Source organism: Phascolarctos cinereus, unplaced genomic scaffold, assembly GCF_003287225.1.
Source record: "Phascolarctos cinereus isolate Bilbo 61053 unplaced genomic scaffold, phaCin_HiC Scaffold_2;HRSCAF=192, whole genome shotgun sequence".
Taxonomy (NCBI): Eukaryota; Metazoa; Chordata; class Mammalia; order Diprotodontia; family Phascolarctidae; genus Phascolarctos; species Phascolarctos cinereus.
In genome coordinates, this window is record NW_027555625.1 from 24,603,662 (window position 1) to 24,623,392 (window position 19,731).

The 19,731-nt window shown below is 40.1% G+C and overlaps 1 protein-coding gene across 2 annotated transcripts; it reads right to left on the bottom strand.

Annotated features, from left to right (window-relative positions):
• Positions 1 to 2,179: 2,179 nt before the first annotated feature.
• On the bottom strand, positions 2,180 to 19,312 carry LOC110218435 (zinc-alpha-2-glycoprotein-like). 2 transcript variants are annotated; one of them, XM_021001154.2, is made up of 6 exons: positions 19,064 to 19,312; positions 16,205 to 16,465; positions 14,598 to 14,864; positions 9,923 to 10,201; positions 9,609 to 9,725; positions 2,180 to 2,766 (listed from the first exon to the last, which is right to left on the bottom strand). In XM_021001154.2, exons 1-6 carry the CDS (start codon positions 19,146 to 19,148, stop codon positions 2,696 to 2,698), a joined length of 1,080 nt encoding a protein of 359 aa, XP_020856813.1. In that variant the 5' UTR covers positions 19,149 to 19,312; the 3' UTR covers positions 2,180 to 2,695. The 2 variants fall into 2 exon arrangements, with proteins under 2 accessions (XP_020856813.1, XP_078005136.1); XM_078149010.1 differs by lacking the exon at positions 2,180 to 2,766 and having other exon boundaries at positions 9,661 to 10,201.
• Between the last annotated feature and the right edge of the window lie 419 nt (positions 19,313 to 19,731).

The following is a 19,731-nucleotide window of genomic DNA, read 5'->3' on the forward strand; positions in this document are numbered from 1 at the left end:
TTGAAACATATTATGAGTAAAATATAATATGCAATATAAATGAAGAGCTGTTAGCTGCACCATGTGACAAAGAGTTTAAAGTGTTTCAACATATAACATCAGTCTAGTGGGTGCAATACATGTTTCCCATGCTACATCAGTATGTATTAAGTTAGAGCTGTAAACCAACCTAAATGCCTTGTACTCTTTACATTAATATAACACCAATAACCACTCCACATTCCAAATTATAAGTGGTGAAACTGGAATGCTGTCAAAGGATGGCCTTGCTGTACTGACGATTCAGTTGAGATTGCCTAATTGATATTTATCATGGACCCAGTCAGCAGTTTCATGATTATCTCCAGCTTTGTTCAATATCATGTGAGTAAGAGTGAAGACAATGCAAGGTGGGAGTGATCTAAGACTGATGCTTAGCAGGGCACGAGCAATGGTAGGATAAGGGGGCAAGGGCTGTAACAGAACAGGGCATCCTAAGCTGAACTGGTTTACCAAGTGGTCCAGATGGGGAAGGGAAGAGAATGAAGCCAGTGTAGAAGCGATGGCCTGACAAAGAACTTAGAGGTAGAGGGATTTGTCATAGTGCGGATGAAAAATAGGTCAAGACTTCTGTGGCAGAGGGACATAATGCCAACCTTTGTGCTCTCAGAAGCTGCTGCCGAAATCACCTCCCGTCAAGCAACTAGCAAACAACCTGGAAATTCTGAGACTCACAAGGGGGGTGCCAAAGCTGGCAATGTCCATGTTTGAGTATCACTGTTGGGTAGCCTGTGCTCAGGGACAGCCACGCAACACAGAAGAGGCAGCCAGGAACTTGAGGTCCAGGTTCAGGCTCATGGAGGCAAGCACATGTTTGCACCGCCATGTGCAAGGGCCACTAAAGATATTGGGGCTGGGAAATCCTCTCCCAGAGGGAACAAAGGGAGAAACTTGGAGGTCCAGAGGAGAGGCTTTCTGTGTTTTATGTGACTTGCTACATTTTCCCAACTTCCCTACATGGCCTACTGAGAGGACAAGAAAAGAGAATCCTTCAAGGAAGGCTGGAAGAGACTGCAAAGGCCCTCTAGTCCAAACTTCTCATTTTATAAGAGAGGAACCTGAGGTGGAGGGACATCAGATGACTTGCCCAAGGTAACACAAGTAATGTGTATCAAAGGTGAGATTTCAATGCAGATCCTCTGACTCCTGAGCCACTGTGCTACCACTCAGGATATATACTTCTTCATCTTCAACATAGCCCTCCAGGCATGGAAATTAATATGGAAGGGAAAGCTCCAGAGTGCCAGAGTGGTCAGCCCCACAAAGCCAATGTATATGTTAACCCCCAAGGTAGGTGATTGAGGACAGGATTCATTCTTTCTTTCTTTGCTTCCTTCCTTCTTTCTTTCCCTTCCTTCCTTCCTTTACCTTCCTTCCTTTCTACCTTCCTACCCTACTTCAATCCCTTTCTTCCTTCTTTCCTTTCTTTTTTCTTCCTCCCTTCCTTCTGTCTTTCCCTCATTCCTTCCTCCCTCCCCTTCTTCTCTTGTTCTTTCACTCCTTCCTTCCTCCTTACTTTCCTTCCCTTCTTTCTTCTTCCCTCACTCCCTTCCATCTTTCCTTTCTTCCTTCCTTCTTTCCTTCCTCCTCTCCCCCCTTTCCCACCCTCCCTAAATTTGCCCAGTATTTAGGATATAAGTGCATAATGATGTCTGTTAATGGATTAATTCAGGATGGTACATACTAAGTCTTTGGTAAATGTTGCAGCTTCTCCAGTCATTCAGAGTGATCTGCATAGGATTGGTGTTATTAAAACATTTAAAATTAAATTCAATTAAATCTAAACCTATTCTCTTGCAAAGGGTTTGGTGTATTACTTATTAGAATGACATCTAAATTTTTTATAGGTATAATCCAGGAAACATTAAAAAGCAGTATTATCCAATTAATGCACTGCAAGGAGGTCACATTCTCTACTCTCTTCGTCAAGTAGCCATTCTCTGAGGACCTTATCTCTCACTATTTTTCCCACCTGTAGCCCAGGCATGAACTGTCTCTCTTGGCTGGGAAACCTGATGGAATGGGGTGGGATTATTTCCTCACATTTCATAACAGTTCTTTAGGTTTAATCTGTTCTTGTGGAAACAGAGGATTCTTCAAATCAGAGACTGACAGATTTTATTAAAAAAAAATTCCACAATCTCATGCTTTCAAGAAACATATCTATAAGAACAATACAGGAAAGGCTGAAAAAAGCATACTATGCTTCAGGTGAAACAAAAAAAATGTATCATGCTATCAGACAAAGCAAAAATAAAATTGTACAGCATAAGCAAAGCTAGACAAGGAAACAGCATTATCCTTAAAGAAATCATAAATGACAAACCAATAATCCATATCAAACTCAAATTCTCCAAATGATTTCACATCTGAATTCATGAGGGGACATTGTCTATCACTTCAACTTGTGACCTGGGTCTCATCTTTCCCATTACCAAAGGAAGTTGAGATGGACTGTACATTGGGTTTCTCACACTTGTTGGAGGTTCATTGGATTCCCCATCTCAGACTTGTCTCCTACATAGAGAGGCCACTTATAGATAGGATTTGGATTACGGTTAGGTGTGCAACAAATGATCCCTCTGGCAAAAATGTGGTGGCTGCCGAGGAAGATGGCAACTGCCTTGGTGTCAGTCTTCTAGGTTGCTGAATTCCTTCACTGAAGATGAGTAACAGAAGTAACAGAAGAAGGAAAAGGTACTTCCGGTTGAGCTTGTGAAGTTCTCCCTGTGAAACAGATTCCTAGGTTAAGCTCACCCCATGATCCCCATGTCCATTTCTTCCTTCCTACCCTAATGGAAGACATAAAGAAAGAGAATGAAATCAAGGCTCAGAAATTAGTTACAAAGACACTGATTCTTCCTTCCTTCTGGTAAATTTCCCAAGGGCTCTGCTTTGCTCACAGCCTTGTGTCTGGACCATCTCAGTCCATGCCCCTTCAGCATGACTGCCCTCTGTAACCTACTCTCAAAAACCATGAGTGGTCCAGATTCACAGGATGTCAGAGTGTGACGGGCCCTCAGCAGCCAGCTAGCCCCATTCATGCATAAACGAGGGTCCCCTCCGTGACCGGCCAGCCAGCCCATGCTTGAAGACTTCTCATGGAAGGGAACCAACTCCGTGCCTCCCAACACTGCCCTTGTCACTGAAGATAGCTCTAGTCTCAGGAAATGTCGCCTCATGTCATGCCTAAATGTATCTCTTTGAAGCCTCTCCCTGCTGCTCTAGTTCTACAGAAGCAGTCTGCTTCCTCTTTTTCTTCTTGATGCACCTGTGACTCAGTGAATAAAGCGTTGAGCTTGAAATCAGAAAGACTTAAGTTCAAAGCCAGCCTCAGATATTTATTAGCTGTGTGACCTTAGGCAAGTCATTTAACCTCTGGCTGCCTCAGTTTCCTCAACTATCTAATGGGGATCATAATAGTGCCTACTTCACCCTCACAGGGCTGTGATGAAAATCGGTTGAGATAATATTAGTCAAGTGGCTTAGCACAATGCCTGCAGCATAGTATGTGTTTAACAAATGCATAGTTCCATTCCTTCCTCCTCCCTTTTCTACATAACAACTCCTGAAGACATCTATCATTTTCCTGCCATCTCCTTGACTCACCCATTCATGGTATTGCTCCTTCAGGTTAAACATTCAGGGTTCCTTCAACCCATCTTCCTACTGTAAACCCTTCAGACCCTTTGTCCCTCCTGGAATGTTCCCAGAACTGAATAGAAGGCTCCAGATGGGACTTGATGGAGGCCAGAGTAGAGCAGGATGAGCACCTACTTATTCTTGAAAACCATTCCCCTCTGACTGATTTTTATTTTATTTTCTCTCAAACACACAAGGAGAGGGTAAATGCAAACACCATTATCACAAATTCTGCATGCAAGTTTTCTGACCTGTGAGGAACTAGAAGGGATCGGAACAGCTGCCTTGCAATGGCTGAGCCTCACCCTGGGAAAAGCCAGCCTCATCATCGTGTTGTCTCCCCTGCCACCTAAGTCTCCATGTCTCTTTTATTGCAACTGAATGTCTCATTTGAATTTTTGGTGCCGTATTGCACTCATCTGAGCTTTCCAATCCACCAAAATCCGCCAGTCTTTCAGATGAGCTATTTGCTTCAGCCTGTAATGCTTCCAACTCCTCCTCTGACTCCTCATCCTCCTCCTTTAAGGAAAAGGAGGATGAGGAGTCAGAGGAGGAGTTGGAAGCATTTTAAGGTACATTTTAAAGGAATCTGCCTTCATAGTTGTCCAGAGTCAGCTTGTTCTCTCCACTTTCTTTTCAATTTAAGATTCTTCCATGACATTTATACAACTCGAGGTATATAAACACTTTTGCCATCCTTGGTCAAGTGGAGAAGGGAAAGAGAAGGATTATTTAGAAGTAAGCATTATTTTCCTCACTTTACAATTGAGGAAACTGAGGCTGGAAGTAGTTAAGTGGGAAGAAGGGAATAAGCATTTATATAATGCCTACTCCATTCCAGGCACAGTGCTAAGCACTTTACGAATATTATCTCAACTGACCCTCACAACAACCCCACAGGGGTAGGTGCACTTATTATTCCCATTTTGCAGTTGAGGAAACTGAGGAAAATAGAGGCTACTCAGCCAGTTACTCAGACAGTAAGCATCTGTGGATAGATTTGAATTCAAGTCTTCCTAATTCCAGGCCAAGTGTTCTATTCACTGCACCTCCTCATTATCTAGACACACTCTGTCCCTGGCCAGAAGCTTGTTAAAAAGAGATTTATTGTAACAGATCCCTAACTCCATTTTGTCCTATATTTGCTATTATATTTCTTTCCCCATACTACCACCCTTTGTGTTTCTTTGGCACATCCTGAACCTGAACATCTCTTTTGGTGCCTCCATCCCTTAATCAATTTACAATTAAAAAGAACCCATTGGTCTTGGAATATTGCCAGGAAGCCATTTCATTGCCTTTATAGGATCCAGTAAAGCATACAATAGAGACTTAATAAATGTTAATTAAATAGCTGATGAAGAAGGTACAGTATCCATTGGTCCAGTGTAAGTAGTTCTATTAAAAAAAAGTCTTTCTTTTGTAATAATTTAAGTGTCTTTTAAATATACCTTTTCCTACCTATCTGATCTTACCCAGAATCTCTGGGTTATATAGCTCAGAAGGAGAATGTGTGCATGAGTGTATGTATGTATATAAATATATACATATATGTGGATAGATATGGGTGTATACAAATATATGCACATATGTGTGTGCATCTACACAAATGCATGTGTATCATATATGTATATGTGGCTTACATACCTGTAATGTGTGTGTCATCTGTGGAATGCCCGTTGTATAATGACACTCTTGAATCAAATATTCACACTCTTGAATGGAGAAATAAACTGAAATGTACCTGTTTGTCTTTATGCTGTGTTGGCCTATTCATGTAGTGGATAGCAAGGACCCTGAAAATTCCTGCAACAAGTGTGTTGCTCTTATGTTTCATGCATAGTCTAGAAACTCAAGTATTTCCAGATGCCTTCTTCTTAACTAGATAACCCCTTCCAAAAGCTTCTTTTCTCTTCTTCATCCCTTGTCTTTGTTACCAGCAGTGCTGAATGTGCCAGCTGTGCCACCATCTGCTCCAGTTTCTTGCCCAAGGAAGAAATGTACAAAATATGGTGGATAAGCAAGAGGAATTAGAGGCCCCAAGGCAAAAATGAAATTTTAACTTTATCTCTGAGAGTTGAGGAGATGAGATCCATGCCTTGAAAATGACTCCACAAAGGCATATCTAATGTTTTAAAATAATCTAGTTAAAGTATGTAGGAAGAAATGGGAGATGTGTAGGGTAGCCTTGTATATCAAGAAGATGAATTTATCAAAGTAAATCCAGAAACCAAAAAGGGTAAGCATGGTACAGAACACCTGAGTCACAACTGAAGGAGAAAACAAAGTGATTTTTGTCACCAGAGTATACCCTGGACTACTTGGATGGAAAGAGAAGGTCAGGAACCATATTATAAGCTAAAAACCAAAGGCATAAAGAAGTAATGAGGAGTTTAAATTACCTGGCACATTCTGCCAAAAGAAGAGCAACTAATAATTTCTTGACTTTCCTTAATAATGACTTCAAAGAGTGAAGGGACCAATATGTAGATATTCTATTATGAATATTACTAAAAGGGAGTAATTGGCTGCTGTGTGGAAATGGTCAGAATTTGTTCACAGTGATCATACCATCTTAGAGTTTAGGATAAGAAGGCAAGAATTAGGCACAGTAGGACATGCACCCTAGGGTTGGGGAGTGAAGATTGCAAAATATTATGAGGAAGGATGATTTGAATCACAAAGACTAAAATTCTGCAAAAGGAAGATTATTTAGATGGGTTGTGCAATTCTCAAGAGTGAATTTTTGAGGTCAAAGAGGAACAATTCTGATGAGAAGGAAAAAGGGGGAGTTGTTTAAATAGACAAATGTGGATTCTCAGAAAATTCACCAACTTGGATTTTTAAAAAATATGCACAGAAGTAATATAGGATCAACACAAAAACACAGCATATAAGAATAAAGACAGATGCCTGGAAAACTAGAAGGAAGTATGGCAGAAATTAGACCAACATCTTACATTATATATCACAATAAATATAAAATAGATATGTGACTGAATATTAAAGATTGTACCATAAATAATTAGAAGATCATTAAATTGGGTTCCTTTCAAAACTATGTATAGGGGCTGAATTCATAAGAAAAGGGGGCACGAAAAAGACTATATAAAATAAAATAGATATTTTTCAACTACATAAAATTGAAAATGTGAAGAAAAGAAATCCAAATAGCCAATGGAGTGAACTGTTTGACTGGAAAATATTTTTGATCAAATATTTCCTACAAGGGTCAGATATTTAAGATACGTAGAAATATACAAAAGCCATTCCTCAAAAGCTATGTGGTCAAAAGACATGAAGTTCTCAAAAGAAGAAGCCATCTATTAACAACTATGTGACAGAATTTTCCAAATCACTATACAGAAATACAAATTAAAACAACTCTGAAGCTTCACCTCCTCTTCACCAAATTACAAAAGATAACAAAAGGATATTTGCATTTGGAGAGGTAGTGGAAAGAAGCTCCAAATTATTCCAAACATTCTTCAAAGGAATCTGGAATTACAGGAAGAAACTGAGTAAAATGTCTATAACTTTTGCCCCAGAGAGTCCACTGCTAGGTATATACCACAAAGAATGACAGAAAGGGCAGCTAGGTGGGCACCATAGTGAACTGCATGCTGGGCCTGGAATCAGGAAGACCTGAGTTCAAATATGGCCTCAGAGTTTAGTACCTATGTGACCCTGTGCAAGTCACTTAGCCTCTACTTGCCTCAGTTTTCTAATCCATTAAATGGGGGTAATAATAGCACTTACCCCTCAGGATTGCTATGAGGAAGAAATAAGAAAAAAATTGTAAACCACGTAGTACAGTGACTAGAACATTCTAGGTACCATATGAATGTTAGCTATTATTATTTATTAGGAAAAAAAAGACCTCACAGACACAAAAAAAAATTATTATAACATTTTTTGTAGTATCAAAGAACTGGAAACAAAGTAGATGTTAATCTTTAGGGGAATGGCTAGAAAAGCTGTGGTATATAAATATTATGGAATTGTGCTGTAAGAAAAATTAATAAATATACAGAAAAACATAGGAAGACATGAGCTGATACAATGTGAAGTAAGCAGTAGCAGGAAACCCATATGCAAAATTCCTATAAAATGTAAATGGAAAGAATAGAAATAAAACTTTTGAAAATGGAGGGTGCAAAATAACATTGAATGTCCTTGAGAACAAAGAAGAGATATGAGAAGCTACTCCTTGCTTTCTAGAGCTGGGGTATCTCTTTAGGAGAAACACTCCATATGATAAATCTTTTTTTATATAGTTTGTATGTATTTGATCTAGTTTCGCTTGGCTGTTTTTTCTTTTCATCATTTATCATTGAAGATAGTTCTCTTGGAGTGGGGCCAGACTCAATGGGAAAATGTATGTGATTGAAGAGCAAAATTTATCCCCAAAAAATGCATATTTTTTAAAAAGACATGAACATGTAAGTCCAAAAAATTTGAAACTGGTGATCTATTCTAAGTACAACAATAAGGGTGGTATTTTTAAGGCTATAGTGGGAAGGGGGGGAGATAAGGAACCAAAAATGGGTAGGACTGGGGAGGTGGGGACATGGGATGTTAACTAATGACAGGGAGAAGACTTTGTTGCTCAACTGTTAACTTGCTTGCCTTTTTTCTACAAATGGTAATTTTTAATGAGAACAAACTTAATAATAGAGAGATGAGACCTAAGATAGGAATCAGGGGGTATAGCTGCCCTGACTAAATACACATCACCTCATCCAGAGGAATTTCCTTTTCAGATCCTAAGATAACTGGAGGCACTGCAGGAGACCAATGAGATACCAGAATAGGTCATTCCAGATGAACTTTATTTCAATTTAATAACAGGATCATTGTCAATTAGGGAAATGTCATAGACCTAGATTTCACAACACATTTGACAAAGACCTCCATGGTCTCTTTCAAGGAAAGATGTAGAGCTATGGCTTTTTGATTGGCTAAGCTCAGAACTGGTAGAAAGCCTGGACTCAAAGCCTGATGATCAGTGGATCAGAGACAACATTTAGTGGAGCATGTCTGCAGTGGTATGGCATGGGGAACTATCCATAACTCTCTTCTGCTCAGTATTTCAATCAATGACTTGCATGAATCAGAGATAGAATGTTTCTCAAATCTAAAGGATGAAAGAAAACTGACAGAGAGAATTAACAGACAAGAAAGAAAAGTTGGGATCCATAAAGTGGGTAACAGGAAAGAACAAGGGATTGAACAGTGAATTAAATTTTAAAAAGACAAATGTAAAGTCCTATAGTGGGGTTGGGGACCTTAGGTAGACAAGAGTTTGTGTAAAAACAAGCTGATAGTTTTAGTGGAGATTAAACTCCTTAAGAGCCAACAATGTGACGTGGCAGCCAGACAGCTAAAGGAATCTTAGTATGTAGGAATAAAAGGACAATGTGCTGAAGGAGGACAGCAATGGCCCTGTTGAATGCTGTCCTGGAAAGAGCACAGCTGGACTATTGTGTTAGCATCTTTTCTGGAACTTGGAGTACGAGAGAGTTGCCTAGGATGTGGAGAGGTTAAGTGATTTGCCCAGGAACAAACAACCATTTTGTATCAGAAGTTGGACTTGACCCCAGGTCTTCTCCATCTACTAAGCCATGCTTCCTTTAAAACAACTATATCAGTAAAAAATATTTAAGGTTATGACTTTACCATCACTTAAAGTCTTCAATCCAAGGATATATGATCATTTCTTACTAATGTTGAACAGAGAAAATATGTTCTTATAAGGTTTGGATTAGCTGGAGTTCAAAGTGCCTTCCTACTCAGAGATTCTGTGTTTGTAGGATTTTCTTTTTCAAAAACAACACAATTATTAACATCAACCTCAATAACACCTTGTTTTATTACTTTGTGTTCTCTTCTTCCCATCCCTTTCCCTGTCACCTAATAATACACACCTGACTTTCTCTTCATCCATTTGGTGAAGACCACAAAACAGCTAATCGTCAGGATGGCTGCTAGAAGGATGCTCAAGGCAACAGGCCAGAAATTCCACTGGGGGGGCTTCTCAGGGACTACAGGAGGAGAAGAGTCAGCAAATCAAGGGGATGGAGGGAATTCAATTTCTCCATGGTGCAAGGGGAAGAATGTTTAGCAGGGACTTTGCCCTTGGACCCTTTACCATGCAGGGATGGAAGTGGGCAGGAATTAACAGAATCCCATGGCTTGGCCTTCAGGGAATGAGCCCAAGTAGCTTGGCTGAGACACTCACCAGGGTACACAGCTGGTGTCTCCAGCTGACTGTGATCTACCACACAGGCATAACCTGTCCCTGTGTCTCCTGGTGGGATCTCCAGGGAGATTCGGAGATAGAAGGTGTCATCAGAATTAGGCAGGGTGCCGCTGGAGCTCTCTTTCCCCCATATAGCACCCTCAATACCCTTCTTCCAGTGCAGCAGGATGGATCGTGGGTAGAAGCCTGTGGCTGTGCAGGAGAAGCTAATAGTGCCATTGGGGAAATCTCGGCGGGACACATACACTTCAGGTGGCACTGAAGGCAGAAGACGAGAGAGAAGCAAGACATCATGTCCAAAGTGAATTAGGATGCATTGGTCCCTTCATCCTCCCTCCCTCCCCTACTCCTTATTGACCAATCTTAGCCTTATCTTCCTCCAGCAGTGTCAGTTGCCTCTGTGTATACCACCCCCTAGTGTCTAATGCCCTGTACTGTGAGCAGCAGGAACACATTTTGGCTTATGTTTTTCTTGGTTATGTTATGTTATTTATGTTATGTTATGTTATGTTATGTTATGTTATGTTATGTTATGTTATGCTATGCTATGCTATGCTATGCTATGCTATGCTATGCTATGCTATGCTATGCTATGTTATGCTATGCTATGCTATGCTATGCTATGCTATGTTATGTTATGTTATGCTATGCTATGCTATGCTATGCTATGCTATGCTATGCTATGCTATGCTATGCTATGCTGTGTTGTGTTGTGTTGTGTTATGTTATGTTATGTTATGTTATGTTATGTTATGTTATGTTATGTTATGTTATGTTATGTTATGTTATGTTGTCATTTTGGTTGTTTATGAAGCTGAGCCTGGAAAGCAATGCCTGGGAAGGAAGGGAGTTTCCTTTCATTAAAGTCCCCAGAAAAAGATGGGACAATCACTTATCAGGTTTATTTTCTGTTTGACATTAGCATTTTATTCTCTAACATTTCCACATCACATTAATTTATCAGTGTGAGCAAAGTGTGTAACCATATCAGGACAGTTTATTTTATCATATTATATAACCATGATGATAACTTTACTCCCTTTTTGTCTTAAAACTGCAGTTATTTTCTTATACAGATGGTATATTATTGTTTTGGAAAGTTTAACTTCTGTTTCTTTTATTTTTACATGCATATCTATATTTTAATGTTTTATTATATGCTTTGTTTTTACATAATAAACATTTAAAGGTTACTCCTACTCTGAGAGAGGTCTTTTATAACTAAACAAAACAGTGCAGTAAAACAGTCACCTCATCTATGAATGCCTGCAAGAATTCACATCTGCAGCTCTGCCAACTGTCTTTTTTAAATTAACAGAAATCTATTTAACATCTCTCCCCCTTATGTCCTATTAGAAAAGAAAAACATATTTCTTGTAGCAAACACATACAGTCAGGCAAAAAAAAAATTCCCTCAGTGGCTGTGTACAAATATATTATATATATTCACACACACACACACATATACACATGTCTCACTCCATACCTGACATGTCCCATCGCCTCAGGGTTGGTAAAGGAATGTGTATTGGGCATATTGTAGAAGACAGGCTTTTTCACACACAAATAACATTCTTACCAGCTTGGAAATTCAGTGATTTTCTATTTCTATACAAGCAGGAGACATCTAAACCAACTGCAAGTGGGGATAAGCAGCAAATGCTATGAGAAGTTCTTCAGACCACAATCTTCTTTTATATTTCAATACTTGTATAACTGAGGTTAAATATTATTAATGATAGATAAAATTTATATTATACTCTCTATGTGCCAGGCACAGTGCTAAGCACTTTACAAATATTATCTCATTGAGCCTCACAACAATCCTGAAAGACAGATGCTATTATTATGCCCATTTAACAGATGAGGAAAATAAGGCAAACAAAGGTCAAGTGATTTACCCTGAGTCACCTGGCTTGTAAGTCTCAGAGAATGGATTCAAACTCTTCCTGACTCCAGGCCAAGTGGTCTATCCATGGCACCACCCAGGTGCTCAATCTAGCAGCCATACTCAGACTCTCCATTAAATTTTAGACACAATATTGTTTTCACAATATTCTGGGACCCAAAGAATTCTTCACAGTAACCCAATAATGATTCTATCAGAGCTTACCTAGACTGGGCCATTCCCAACACACCTAAGGTATGTCCCCAGGTCTGTGTTTCAAGCTTCACCTGCTGGGTAGGACAAGTCAGAACCTACGTTTCTCTGCTGTCATATTGTATCAGCAGTTCCTCTCCTGTGGGACAAAAACACCAAGAAACCTTCTCCAAGGGATTTATTCTATTACATGATTTGCTACAGTGACTCGGGTCAAAGCACCATGAGGCCATATGATGCAGTAGAAAGGGCTCAACTGGGAGTTCATGAGAAATCCTGGATCTGGTCTTTACTTCTCTTGTGAGTTTAAGCAAGTCCCTTAACATCGCTGGGGCATAATTTCCTCAGCTGTAAAGAGAATTGGACTAAATTGATGAGCTATGTAAAACAGAAAGGGACTTAGGACTCACATTTTATAGATGAGGAACCTAAGGACCAGAGAAATTGGACAACGGTTCTGGAATTCAGTACTACGTTCTTTCCACTGCAGATATTTTCTATAGACAAAATAAACAATGTCTCACAAATATGTACAACTTTTCAAATAGATGTACTAATTGTTGTCACAAAATTTAAAAATCCATTCAAAAGCACTAATAAGGGGTCAACTAGGTGGCGCAGTGGATAGAGCACCAACCCTGCAGTCAGGAGGACCTGAGTTCAAATCCAGCCTCAGGACAAACACTTGACACTTACTAGCTGTGTGACCCTTGGCAAGTCACTTAACCCCAAGTGCCTGGGAAAAAAAAACACTAATGACTTCATAGGAGCATTTTGATATGATGCTTCAAAGAACAATGGGAATAAAGGATAACATTAGGAAAATATGTAAGTGGGAAAGATGATGGTCTGGTCCATAGAAAGTGGTAGAAGTCATAGGCAGCTGGTCAGAGTGCTCCATTTGTATGCCCTCAATGTTGAAAGCAAAAAATGAAAATGCAACAAATTTATCTTAGAGGCCTCATTTCCAAGATATAAAAGGAACTGACTCAAATGTGTCCAGTAAGAGCCAGTTCCCAATTGATAAATGATCAAAGGCAGTTGTCAAAGGAAGAAAGACAGTCTATCTACAGCCACATAAAAAAAAAAGTCAAAAAATTTAATAATGAGAAAGGCAAATTGCAGCAATTCTGAGGTTTTACCTCACACTCATCAGATTGGTAAACATGACCAAAAAAATGGCAAATGTTGGAGGGGGTGCAGTGAAATGGTTGATGCACCTGCAGATAAGTACAACCATTCTGGAAAGCATTTTGGAATTAAGTACTAAAGGTTACTCTGCACCTAAAAAAAATAAAGAAATAGGAAATGGGTCTGATATGTGCAAAAATACTTAGAGCAGCTTTTTTTGTAGGCAACTAAAGGGATACCCATCAGCTGGGGAGAGGCTGAACACATTGTTGCATATGAACTGATGGAATATTATTGTGCTGAAATAAATGAGGAAACCCATGATTTCATAAAAAGAGAAACACTTGTAGGAATTGATGAAAAATAAAGAAAAACCACAAGAACAATTTATACTGTGACATCAGTTTTATAAAAATAAAGCCTTTTGAATGAATACTTTGAAAATGAAGACTTATAAATGCTGAAAGAATGAAATGAGCAGAATTGGGAGAATAACTTATACAATAGCAACAATACAGTTCAGACAAACAACTTTGACAGCTTTAAGGACTACGATCAACTCTGCAACAATCCAGGACTCCACAGGACTGATGACAGAGCGTGTTACCCACATTCTGACTGATAGGAAATAGATTCAGGTTGCAGATGAGACTGTTTTTAAAACACAACTAATGAGAGAATTTGTTTTGCTTGACTGTGTATTTGCTACAAGGAATTTATTTTTCTTTTCTCCTACCTTGGCAAGAGATGAGAGAGAGAGAAATGTATTTCTTTTCATTAAAAAATAGAACCCTATTTTAAAAAGGAGAGAAAGCCAAGTAAAACAGATGTTGTATTTCTCCCTGAAATCAAAACCTTTCAGTCCTCTGAAAATATATTTATGTTAATTAACAAACCAAACATTAATCTTAAAAAGTGGAATCAAGGAAGGACCACAGCATATGGGGCAGACCTTCTATCACAATTTTATGGGAGGACAGAGACAAGAATTGCTGAGAATGACAATGATGGAGGAAGTATGATCTGCATCATTGGAGGTGAAATCCATGTGGAGAGGACCACAGATGCATTTGAATATTTTTTTTCCAGTCAAGGGCTGCTAATAGCACAACTTTAATCTGTGGAATACTGAAGTGCACAAAATTAAAATAAAAAATAATCCTTATACTCAAAAAAAATTGAGGTGGGACACTGCCTTAAAGGATCTACAGTGAGCTCCATAGTGTACTGAGGCATGGGAATAGAACTTTCATCATCTGAATAAATGAATAAAGATAACTCCTCACATTTCTCCTATGTGTATTGTTGTGATGTTAGAGAGAGCTGCGTCCCAGGTCTTCTACCTCCTAATTCCAATGCTCCAGCTACAAAGATGGAGGAAATGGTTTGGTAAAGGATGGGAGGGGTGGGGAATGTACTCACGATTCTCTTTCATGCTTGAATTCTGAAGGATTTTCTGCATGGCTCCAACACAATATTTCTGATTGTAAAGTTTTCTCATTTCAGTCGAGAAAGCATTTTCCAAAATTAATTTGAAGCTGTGAGCGCTAGGATTCAGAACCACCCAGTGTCCTTCTAGCTTGTCTATCTGGATCAAATCTTCTCCATCCAGGCCATACTTTATGAGGCTGCTCAACTGGATATTGCCATCTAATTCACAATCAAAATGAATCTGCAATGTGTGATTCCCTGTGGGGAGGAAAAACATGGGATACTCTGAGAGAAAATTGGGTGTGGAGAAATTGATGGAGAGAAACTGAGTTGTGGATCCTGGAAGAAAAAAAGTATTTTTTGTGAACTTCAGAGGTAACTTGCATGTGAGGTAGAACAACCCTGCTATCTAAAAGGGAGCGTGATTCTCCAAGCCTAGGAAGAATCCAAGCAAAGATAGGAAAGGGAGCTGTTAAAGGACAGAGATTAGGAGTCAAGAATAATTCAGTCTTTTTATTGATTCCCATTTATCCTGTCCTACTGCACTCTTTCCGAATCCATATGTAGTCTTTTCTTTTATATATGGACTATAGAATAAGCACATTTCTGTGATTTAGAATCAATAATAATGAGGGATAAAAATTTTTAAAAGTACAAATCAGGAGCAGGTGCCAAGAAGAGGAAGGGAACAAGGAAAAAGAGGATGAGGAAGAGAAGGAAGGGCAGAAATAGGAGTAAGAGGAGGAGGAGGAGAAAGAGAATGAGGAGAAGAAGAAGAAGAAGAAGAAGAACAAGAACAAGAACAAGAACAAGAAGAACAAGAAGAACAAGAAGAACAAGAAAAGAAGAAGAAGAAAGAGGAAGAGGAGAAGGGGGAGAAAGAGAATGAGGACAAGGAGGAGGAGGAGGAGGAGGAGGAGAAAGAGAATGAGGACAAGGAGGAGAAGAAGAAGAAGAGAAGAAGAAGAAGAGAAGAAGAAGAAGAAGAGGAGGAGGAGGAGGAGGAGGAGGAGGAGGAGGAGGAGAGGAGGAGGAGGAGGAGGAGGAGAAAGATAGAAAGATATCAGTGAGCCAAGGAATCAAGTGGGACTGATCACTGAATTCCGGGACCAAGGAAGGTTAAGAAGTTCAATATCTTGAGTTCACATACAACGATCAAAAAAAAAATTTGGAAAGAAATAAAATGTGAAAACTCTGAAGTTGAAGAGAAAGGCCCTCTGAACTGATTTCAATGGAGGATTTGGTGTCTTGGGAAGTTGACATGATTCAGAACTGGATCCTTCACGGCCCTTTCCCTACAGAATGAAGTAACAGTGGTCTGAGCCCCTGGGTTGGCTTTTTTTTTTTGCTTTTTGGTGAAACAATTGGGGTTAAGTGACTTGCCCAGCGTCACACAGCTAGTAAGTGTCAAGTGTCTGAGGTCAGATTTGAATTCAGGTCCTCCTGACTCCAAGGCCGGGGCTCTGTCCACTACGCCACCTAGCTGCCCCCTGTGTTGGCATTCTAATGATCCAGGTTGTTGGGGACTGGGCCAGCAGCCTTGGTTGACAGAAGATGAGTTAGGGTGAGGGGAAGGATGGGGGCAAGGCATGACTTACTCTCAGTCTTGGTGTCATTTCTTGTCAAGTAGTGGATGACAGACTGGAAATCTCCCTCGTGGTTCTGCATCAAATGTCTCATCTCCTCAATTAAGTTCATTCCCACAGCCTCAGTGATCCAGGCTGCCTTCACCACAATCTGATGGTTTGATTTGTAATAGGAAGCCCACTGAACGTCATCAATGATGCCAACAGTAATGAGATCCACGAGAGTTCGGGACGTGCCCACTGCAGTGTGTTTCATCTCATGTTTGTGGTGGGCTGAATGGCAAGACAGGAAAAAGAGACATGAGGGGTCCGATGTGAAGGGGCCTCTCGGAAGCTTAGGATCTCCTCATAGCCGTCCACCTCCCACTGCTGCTTTTCAGCATTTATATATGCAGTCAGGGTTTCGGAGCAGGCTCAGATCGCATGAAGGAGGGACCCTTTGTCTTGGAGATGTTCTGTATTTCCATATCACATGAATGAGAGAAGCTTCCTTTGAGGGAATGTGCAGCCAGAACAGTTTCTGTTGTTCAGACTGACAGCCTGGGATACTCTCACTCTTCTTGCTGCAAAGTTTTTGCTGCTGAGCATCCAGAGATCGTGAAGGTTCACCCACACTATGGGCGCAATGAACTAAACTGATGAAGGCTGGAGCCCTCCTCTCTCCTTTTAGGACCCATGGCCCTGATAAGTGGCCTTAGAGTTACTATTTTTTCTGTTCCTCTCTGACTGAGTTACAAGAGGTAGAATTTCACCATTGATTGCAACAACACAAGTTAAAACAATTCTGAGGTACTACCTCTTACCTATTAGATTGACTAATAGGACAGAAAAGGAAAATGACAAATGTTGGAGGGAATGTAGGAAAAATGATACATTAATGCATTGTTGATAGAGTTGTGAAATGATTCCACCATTCTATAGAGCTATTTAGAACTATGCCCAAATGGCTATAAAACCATGCATACCCTTTGACCACTACTAGATCTGTATTCCAAAAGAGATAAGAAACAAAAATGAAAAGGATGTATGTGTACCAAAATAGTCATAGCAGCTGTGTTCTGGTGACAAATAATTGGAAATTGAGGGGATGCACATCATTTGGGAAGTGGCTGAACAAATTGTGGTATGTGATTATGATGGAACACCATTGTGCTATAAGAAGTGGATTATCAGGATGCTCTCAGAAAAGCTTGGACTTACATGAGCTGATGCAAAGTGAAATGCTCTGTCTATAAAGAACTGTGAATGACTTCACTATTCTGAGCAATATAGAGATCCAAGACAACTCTGAAGGACTTATAATGAAAAATGCTGTCCTTAGCCAGCACTGATGGTGTCAATACAAACTGAAGCATATTTTTTTTTATTTTTTGGTCTATATTTTCTTTCTTAATGTGATTTTGATGGAAATGTTTTGCATGACTGCATATGTAAAACCTATATCAAATTGGTTGCCTTCTCAATGAAGAGTGGTGGGAAGGAAGGAAGGGAGAGAATTTGGGACCCAAACTTTTGAAAACAAATGTTGAGAATTGTTTTACATGTAACAGGGGGGAAATAAAATAATAAAGAGGTAGAATTGTCACCTACTAGACTCAGCTTCTCCCTGGCTTATCTGAAGCCCCAATGAAATACATCCCTGCTTCAGTCTGCTCTGTTCAAACATTGGAGACTTCTTTGGGTCAAAAAAAAAGTAGTGATTTAGGGGCAGTTAGGTGGCATAGTGGATAGAGCACCAACCCTGAAGTCAAGAGGACCTCAGTTGAAATCCGGCCTTAGACCAAACACTTGACACTTACTAGCTGTGTGACCCGAGGCAAGTCACTTAACCCCAATTGCCTTAAAAAAAAAAAGTACCTATGAGTTCATCAGCATAGGAACTATCTGTAAAATAGCTCCTGATGCACCTGCTCTGCCCCTTATGGTGGGGGAGTTCCCTGGGACACTGGGAGGTTCAATGACTTGCCCATTGTCACACAGCTAATATGTATCAGAGGTGGCACTGAAGGCCAGGGCTTTCTGATTCACAGGCCAGCTCCCTATCACTATTCCCTACTGTCTTTCATAAAGGACACATATCACTTTTTAAAAAAACATACTTGTGTATACAGAGACAATGTTGTAAGATAACAACCAATGGCATTTATTACTGTAGACCCAACCCTCAAGTGGGTACATTGGTACAGCCTCATTTTCTCCTTCCTGTCTCTTTGGTCAGGCTCTCAAAGGGGTTGTTTTGGTCCTTCCTCTTCCCCTTTTAAGGTATGACAGCCTGGACAGCTCCCATCCTGCCTTTCTCCCCTAGGCATGAGTCAAGTCCATGTCAGGAGATCTTTGAAATTTAAGCACATTAAAGCAAGCTGTAGAACTCCCATTTCTCCATTATTTACACTGCCCTGACTGATGCAGCCACTGTCCTTCATTGATCCCTGCTAATTCTCATGGAGAAGTGGACAAAAGCCAGGAATTTGTCTTGAAAGGCACAACCTCTGTCTTAGGTAAAATTTCCCTTTCTCTGAAGACATTTCTCTGATTGACTCAGATTGGTTGGAGTCACTTGAATTTTATCTCCAGGAAACAAGATAATAGTTCTGTCCAGTTGCTCCAAGTTATATCCTTGTTTCTCTGTGCCTGTATATTCCCTCTGTCTATATCAGGTCTCCCCATCAGACTAAGAGTTCCTTAAGGTCATGATCAATGTCTCCTCTTTCAGATGGGTGCTTTCGCTTCCCAGAAAGCTGACAACAGACAGTGTCTCCCCCAAAATAGGCCAGGGCATGAGGTCATTATTTGTGTTTCTCACATCAGACCAAGCTTTCCATATGAAACCCAGACCTCTACATCCCCCTTCCCCCATTTGCCCAGACTCACCTGTCTGGATCTCTCTCAGAGCTAGCAGCACCACAACAAGTAGCCAGGATGAGAATGACCCTCTCCCCCTTCTCCAGTTCATCATGCTGCTCTGTATGTATCTGTTAGAGGCCTCTGAATCACACCACTTAGGAGAACTACCAGTCCATAAGCTCCCTCTGCCTAACGTCTCTTATGCAGGAAAAGAAGCCCATTTATACCCAAGGCCTTCCTTGCTTTCATATTGGCTCTGCCAGGTCCCTGCCCTCCTCCCCCTGCCTGGTAGCGGTAAAAGTGGAAGTGAAATGGAGCCTGTGGTGAGAGCAGGAAACCCTTGCCTGTCATCACTTTCAGGTGTTGTTGGGAGCCACAAAGTGGGGACCCACTGTGCCATGGGCACAGCTGGCATTTGTAACTGTTAGTTAAATTAAAAACATGTTAAATGTTTTTAATAGAGTGCTGGACTTGGAGTCTGGAAGACCTGAGTTCAAATTTTGCCTTAGACACTCCCTAGCAGCTCCCTGACATCTCTGTTTCCTTAACTGTAAAATGTGGATAGTTGTCACACCAGCCTCATAAGGCTATGGTGTTAAAATGAGTTAATATACTTAAAGTACTTTGCAAACCTTAAAGTTTATATAAATAATTATTATCATTATTATTATTATTTCTGATCACAGAGATCATGG

Excerpts from the sequence above, each read along its gene's own strand:
- LOC110218435 (XM_078149010.1), bottom strand. The coding sequence starts at position 19,148 with ATGATGAACTGGAGAAGGGGGAGAGGGTCATTCTCATCCTGGCTACTT. Across the intron at positions 14,865-16,204 it reads AAATGACACCAAGACTGAGA|GGAATCACACATTGCAGATT; the intron begins GTAAGTCATGCC and ends TCCTCCCCACAG. Across the intron at positions 10,202-14,597 it reads TTCAAGCATGAAAGAGAATC|TGCCACCTGAAGTGTATGTG; the intron begins GTGAGTACATTC and ends TTCTGCCTTCAG.